The sequence below is a fragment of the Rhipicephalus sanguineus genome, chromosome 3 (genome assembly GCF_013339695.2).
Source record: "Rhipicephalus sanguineus isolate Rsan-2018 chromosome 3, BIME_Rsan_1.4, whole genome shotgun sequence".
NCBI classification, from domain to species: Eukaryota; Metazoa; Arthropoda; class Arachnida; order Ixodida; family Ixodidae; genus Rhipicephalus; species Rhipicephalus sanguineus.
Genome location: NC_051178.1, coordinates 52,880,211 through 52,887,707, shown reverse-complemented (window position 1 = coordinate 52,887,707; position 7,497 = coordinate 52,880,211). Strand labels below are relative to the sequence as shown.

General features: G+C 45.4%; 1 protein-coding gene across 1 annotated transcript; it reads left to right on the top strand.

Moving 5' to 3' along the window:
• Window positions 1-567: 567 nt before the first annotated feature.
• On the top strand, window positions 568-7,240 carry LOC119385469 (uncharacterized). Its single transcript, XM_049413999.1, has 4 exons — window positions 568-669; window positions 2,628-2,932; window positions 6,794-6,909; window positions 7,164-7,240. Exons 1-4 carry the CDS (start codon window positions 652-654, stop codon window positions 7,238-7,240), a joined length of 516 nt encoding a protein of 171 aa, XP_049269956.1. The 5' UTR covers window positions 568-651.
• Window positions 7,241-7,497: the final 257 nt, after the last annotated feature.

The window sequence follows — 7,497 nt, the reverse complement described above, 5'->3', positions numbered from 1 at the left end:
ATCAGCTACCAGGTAAGGAACAGGTACCAGGTAATGGAACAGGCTCCCCCAGAATAGGGTAAATTCGAGATCATTGGGAGAGGTGTCCATCGTGTAGTGTACTTAAAATCGGCTGAATATGATGATGACGATCATGACATTTTTGTCAGAGGTACAGCACACACAAAACTACACCCTAAGCACCCCCCTCCCCCGTCCCTCCGAAACATATTCAATAATGAGGAGCAGTGGGAGGCTGCCTTGCGCAGCTCGAAACCCGACGTCCAGGAGGCATCCTGGGTTGGGCAGAGAAGGTTGCGGAGGACTACCGTGTGTAGCAACCTCCCCCTATCTCTATCCCTTTGCCCCTTTCCTTTCAAAAGGAGAAATAAAGTTTTTACCTACCTACAAAAGCAACAGTTTTTACCATCACTGCGCTTTTTTGCGGTGAGGTGTGTCGACCGATTGAATAACGTACGGTTGTTCGTAACGTGTACGATGCATAGCGAGAACTTACTAAAAAAAGATTTCTCTGCACATGTTCGTTTCAGCATCTGATGTTTTGTAACGTACATATTTGTAGGATTCAGCGGCTACGGAGGTGTGCCATGGGACATAAACCGCCGCTTCTCACTGAAGATTTTACGTGAACTTGGATTTGGAAGATCGGCCATGGGAGAGATAATCTCTGTAAGTATTTCTTCGCTTGAATTCCTTGTGCAGACTACAGTATTTGTCAGAGCATTAAATTATAGTAAACTGAGCTCAGCAACTCACGCACACATTTAGCAAGTATAAAAAAGCCCATACTCTTATATGCCTCTATATCTGACGGAGAATTTTATGTGAATGCCAGGTTCAGCGCCCTACTAAGTGCTCGGTGGATAATAAGTAACCTTTCTAGGTGACGGCTCCGGAATGCTTTTCGCGGCACACTGATTTATGGATGAATTTACATGCGTGTAAACTTTTGATAATGTGAAGTATGGCCGAACAACTGTGCATGAACACGCAAAGTGATGTCCAATAAGTACACTAGGTATACGCTAAAAAAATCAACGCCTTAAAAATCTCAGTCGCACTTCATATGTATGTACTCTTTGTTTATCTGCATCACAAGTCGTATGCCATTGCGATATAATTTTAATGGGATATTTGCTGAATCTGAATTGTTCCAGTAACACTTGAATTACGCAATATATATATGAACCTTTTTTCTGCTTGATCTAACAGTAGATAGCTGCATAGACACGCACTTGACTTCACCAATAAACTAATACAGTCCGGTTCAATAAGGCATACGCAATCCAGAAAGCCTGCAGTGCTTAAAAATAACTTTACATGATAAATATTCATTATCGGCTGCGCGAAAATAGACTCATTCACTGATACAGTCTTGATCTGGACATCACTATAGCTTCACTGTCCAGCCTAATGGTCGCTATCGACAACCATTACAGATTACAATTTGACAAATAATGCCAGCCATACATGAATAAGCTTACAGCGTTTTTGCACACTTTCGCATTTCCAATGGTGCGAGATTATTTGAAGCGTTCAAGCGGAACCGGGCCGTCTGCATAATGTATTATTCAACAACCGGAAAGTATCTCAGTTTTGGCGGAAGCAGCTGTCGTTCAGTGCATGGAACAGAAATAAAAGTGCAAAAACTTCTGCTTAAGATGTCGACATTCACTTCGAGATTTGTGCGTCTTGCAAGGAATATGTTCAGTTTCAGTTTCAGTTTATTATTTCTTTCAAATACAAAGCTACATGATTAGTAGTATGCAGACAGGGATCCCGAAGTCGAGCGGCTGCAGTGGGACCTTCCGTTAACAATAACGTTGAAATGATTATTCATTACAGCATGTTAAAATGTTATGGCAAAACAGAATGTAATTGTCAGTGATCACAAGGCTGGATAGTGTGCAGTTGTTGATGTGTTCGACACACGATGTAGGTACGCCTACGACACCGGAAGGAAAGAAACAGAAAAGCGGAAGAAAGTGTGGTTAACCATAAAAACGTCTGATTGGCTACCTTACACTTGGGGATTGGGAATGCGGAATAGAATGATGAAGCAGATAGCAGGGAAGGAAAATAAGAAATGAGCCTTGAATTTCTTTATGCAAATAATTTTCGGAAAAGTTCTTGGCGCAAATGTACGCGCTATCAAACTTAAGTTTAGACAACATTATCGGAATATTTGAAGGTGCCTTCCTTGAGTACTACAAGACGGGCCAATGGTAAAATGATCATAGCGATCATCTAGAGGTCATTCGACAGACTCCATTGCACGCGCTTTGTTTTCCTGTCACTAAAAAGGTCCTGCATGACCTACAAATTTCATTTCAGGCCTTTGTGCCAACGTTCCTGTCCGATAACTGGTCTACTAAAACGTTAGTACGCTTGCTGCCATGTGTTCAGCGCTACTCTGTGTTCTCCTTAATGCTACCTTCAAAGAATGGTTACTGCTTCGGGAGCCTACGACTAAATTATGGTTGTATCAGCTTCGTAAAAATGAAGAGAATATAATTAAAGAAGTGTAAAGACCACAATTGCAAGAAAGACGATGGAGGCTCGCGTTATTGAAAATCATCCGTTCGCTTGTGGCCCGTTCTTTCCTGCTCTGTCATACTTGTGCGCAGGAAGGATCTCGACTTCTGCTGAATAAAATAGCCGAGTCCAAAGGGCAACCCATAGATCTGTTCGACCTCATTCTGGGCAGCGTTTCAAGCAACTTCGAAGTGCTTCTCCTTGGTTACCGCTACCCACTGGACCACCCAGAGCACCAGCTTCTGTGCAAGGCACTGCGTGATGAATTTAGGACTACCCGGGACGGCAGTGTGCTGTCATTTTTTCCGTCTTTGGCAAAGGCTGTAGCCAAGTGGCTTCCCTGCTCGCAGACGGCCACACTGTTCGCAGCCATGAAATGGATTGAAAAATTCTCGAGGTGAGTCGAAGTCGTAGCCTCGGCGCTTAGGTGTGACACGCCCACCGCACGCGTCCCTTGCATCGACATCAAGGACGTGCTCCCCCGCTCTTGTCTGCTAACGACAACTTCGCCGGGTCGATGACGCACGCTCCTCCCACAAATTCGGCATTAGTTTTCGTGAATTAGTTTGCATGCGCTAGTTTTGAATGCTCAGACGGAACGAAATTCCTTTCAAAGAGATTGCCGTGGGTCCACATCCGTTCCTTCAGTTATCGCTTTAGATATTTAGGTTCCTTCTAAACTTTATGCCATGGAGAGACATTGCAGAGACATTGAAGCTGAAGTTGACTAGATATTCAATGAAAACATAATTTATTACAGGAGTAAACTCCAGGCTATATATTACCTATTTTTGGAAATAGTGTAAAGTATGTGTAACTTTAGGTATCTTCACACCAGGCACATCATACACTATTACAATGGTGACGATCGCTAAGAAACTGATAGCCGTTTCTTACATATTTTCTGATCTCGTCCTTTAATATTACGCACAGGTATGCTTACTACCACCAATACTCCTATCCTCACTCCTGCACTACGCGAAGTTCTGCCAGTTTGTACCAGCGTCCTACAAATATTGCGTAAATTAGTACGCTTTTTTGTAGCGTTAGCTACACTGGCCTCGCCCAGCCAGTTTCGCGTGGCTCCTCAAGAGCCTTGCTGCGCATGCGCGAGGATCAGTGATGTCACACAGCTGGCGCATCGGAGCCGGCACCTTTTACGCACTCCACCGCTGCCGCGCGAGACTCACTGCCGCCGGTCTGCGCTTTCCAGCGGAGTGACGTCGTAGCCGAGGTAGACGTACTGGCGCCGGCGCACGCGCAGCTATTCGCCTTCGCTGTGCAGTCGCCGTCTGACACGGCACTGGAGTCACCTGATAGCGCCTCTGACTGGCGTTTGCCAGTGTGGTTTAGCCATGGAGAAGGAGAGCGCAAATGTTGCTCAACGGCGCAGAGGAGCGGAGAAGCTTAACTCATTGGATCCCGAAGTAGTTGCCTGGCAAAATAAATATACATGTTTCGCATAATATGTTTACCATGTGTGTGTCATTGGAGCTACAGTAAGCATGATAATAAAGCTAAGCCTAGAGAATCAGGAACGCTAAGAACAATCACCTGAACTTTTGCTACGCTACGTTATCCTGGCATACCCGAGCTAACGCACTGCAACATTTTCTTTAATGTTCAGTCACTTTCTCTAACCGAGGCGAAACTAATGTTCCGCACTTACTTTGAGTAATATCTTCCTAGCACTCCAGCATATGACTATTGTAGTACGTATCCTGTTTTATCCTAGTAACATTGAAGGAGCTGCAGATTTCGTACTACTGTTCTTAGCTGCACAATACACCAGCCTCTGAATTGCCTTGGTGATTGTGTGTTTTTCCGAAGATATATTGAGACCACCTAATGCTTCTAAATTGAGTTGAATTCTTTATTTGGGGTCGCTGTGTGAATCATTGAATAGAAATAAATAATTGCTAAATTCACTCAAACACAGCGTGAACTATTAAGCTAGTTGCCCTTTTGTGGTTCGCGCAGGCAGTATAATGACACATGATTCTGACGGTAAATAAGGCTATGGTCGAACCGGCAAAGATTTAGCTAATTACTAGGCGTAGCTATGACTTGAAAAACCAAGCACTCGCGGTGTAATAACAGCAGCGTGCGCGGTCTTCGGTGGGCGATTCTTTCATTTCAAACGCGTCAGCATTTACAGATTCCTTATAGTATATTCCAGTATTACGCAAAAATGTTCCAAAAGCCGGGTGAGTTCATGATTCTAAAATATTTGCTCCGACTTAACGCAACAAAAATATAGCAAAATTACATAGATGTTTCGCCACCTATACGGGTGGCATCCTCAGTGCACACTGGCACCGACTGAGCGGAGGTCGCCCATTCCACTGTTAGTCGCACATGTCCCTGTACATGTCCGGTAGGGGGCCGCGGTTGTTCTTGCAAGCCGATTGGTCGCGACGGATGAACCACGATTCCAGGAGTTTTCTTTGCCCCCACCTTTGTTCCCGAGCCAGCGTCGTCGCACTGTTGAAGTCGAATGTATGCCCTGTCTTGAAACGCGTGGCATGGGTGACATTAGCGACGTTCCCTCTGTGTTCCTTGAGCCTCGCGGATCGTTTCCTGCCTGTTTCGCCGATGTAAGTAGCGTCACAATCTCCGAATTGTACTTTGTAGACGACCCCGCTTTGGTCGTTCGCAGGTGTGCGGTCTTTAGGCTTAGCGAACACGTGTCCAAAGGCGTAATGAGGCTTAAAAACGGTTGCGACACCCAGCGGCCGCAAGGCTGTCCGAACAGAGTCGGATGTACCTTGAACGTAAGGAATAGACACAATCGACGTCGTCTCGTCGCGCACTCCTCGTTCCTTTTCGCATGCGCTTCTGAGTGTCGTTAATAAAAGTCCTGGGATAACATCGTCGTTCCAGTGACCAACCACGCTTTCCACTTCATGTAGCCGCAACTGCATCACAACGTGACAAGAAAGTCCTCACGACGAACCGTTTGTGATTCATGATTTGTGGTACACGATTTGTGGTAGCTGAAGTTGTAACGATGCGCCAGAACACAGCATGTGGTGAATCGCGCGCAAAGATTGCAGCAGCAAGCACATAATGAACATTTATACTTGATATGCACTCATTCAAAGCTTCATCACTTGACGAGAGAAACGCCAACGTGTGCGCTACCCACTAATCGGTTAACATACGCCTGTGCTCTTGCATATACCTTACAGCGTTTCAGGAACGCGATAGGCAGAGTTCGTAGCTTCAGCCGTGAAAGCGGCAAGGCGTTCCACTTCCCGATGGCATTTCTCTGTGCCCCATAGCACTCACAGCGCGACATACGGCCGTCGACGGCATTGCCTTTATGTGCCGCTTATGGCAGCAGTTTCATTAGTCTGTGCTATCGCACTGGAGGCAGCAGACGACAGAGAAACGCAATTAGTGGATGGGAAGCTACACTACTCTGGCGACTAGGCGTCATACGCTGACACGACACGAAAGGCAAAGCACGTACTGCGTCTTCACCGAACCGAATCAGCGCATACGGCGCAATGCACCGACAGTAAAGTTTTCTACAATAATTCGCTGGGACTAAAGAAGCGCTCTATGTTGGTGCTCGTTAGTGTGATGAAGCACTACTTCACTTCCCTGCTCCCACACGGGGACACCGCTCCCGTAAACCATGATCACTGTGAGAGGAAGTGAGTGAGACGTATAAGGCGCGCTTGTAAATCTTCGTGCACGTGAGTCAGTAGCACAGTGCGTAGAACCCCCAGAACCAATCGTCGCGACCCGAGAGATTGTTGTTTCGACGCCCAGGTCATCCAATTCAACGAGACTTCTTGTTTTAGTTTTTGTGTGTCATCGATTTATGTGAATTTTACCGTCGTCACTTCCGTAACGGAAATGACATCAGTGAAGTCTTGGTAGACCTCGGCATAAAATCACTTTCGTGTTAAACAAGAGCTCAGGAATAAAATGTTAGCTCTAAAGAAAGATTCTACGCTATTTCATCATCTTATCGTTGTCCAAAGAAGTGCGCCACGACAGACAGTTCTTGGGCACAGTAGAAATTATATATGGCAATATTTCGGTATTCTGGGCGTAAGACAGTGAAACCTCGACCTGATAACCTTATAGTGACTGCGCAATTCCTGAAATTTTATCAATTTACTTCTCCTGTGCGCAGCTGTGCGTTTTTTCCACACTGCGGAAAGAAGATTAAGTACAAATTATGCAGTACTTGCATTATCAATTCTAGGATTCTAGGACCTTGCTGACACTAAGTATTTTATAGCACCCGCCTGTCCGAACACATGGATGGGCTCAGTGAAAAAGATGGAGGCGATTTTATTGCTGCCTACTTAAGAAGGACCAAGGAACACAATCAGAAGACGGAGCCGGCCTATGGCTGTGAGTTTCTCTTCTCCTTACATCCATTGATTTATTTGATGAACTTCAGAGGAAGCTAACGTGCATTTACTGCGTGTGTACGGAACCCAGGAAAGTGGTAACTCATTAGTCGCTTCCTATAGGATGGTAGAAGGAAAGGAAGTGGCCATTTGGTTTTGAGTCCAGCACCCATACAGTAACAGACGCAGCAGAAAGCGTTCGGGCCCCATTAATGACCTGGAATGCAAGCTCTGATTATTCATTTTGATGCTCAGCCCTTGGAACGATCCTGATGTCTGAACACATTTCTCGGCTACCTTCGACGATCAGTTCTGCTGCGACGAGCGAGTAGATTCCGAACAGGACCGCACACCACTTCTACCTATAGTCCGCCAATAACTCAGAAAATACTAAGTTTAATTGCTTAGTTGAATGAGCGAAAGTTACTTACGGTTCATCATAAAGTCGTGACAATGTCAATCCGGAATGTAAAAATTATTGTTTAGCATAAAGTTTAAAATATATGTAAATGGTTCGCATCATCATGCTTCTCAGGCGTCAGAGTTCATGCGGTATAACTGGATGGTGCGGTATTACTGGATGGCTCAG

What these genes read in the sequence shown, in the direction of transcription:
- LOC119385469 (XM_049413999.1), top strand. An exon ending in TGGATTGAAAAATTCTCGAG is followed by an intron (nt 2,933 to 6,793) that starts GTGAGTCGAAGT and finishes AGTATTTTATAG; the next exon opens with CACCCGCCTGTCCGAACACA. An exon ending in GACGGAGCCGGCCTATGGCT is followed by an intron (nt 6,910 to 7,163) that starts GTGAGTTTCTCT and finishes TTTGATGCTCAG; the next exon opens with CCCTTGGAACGATCCTGATG.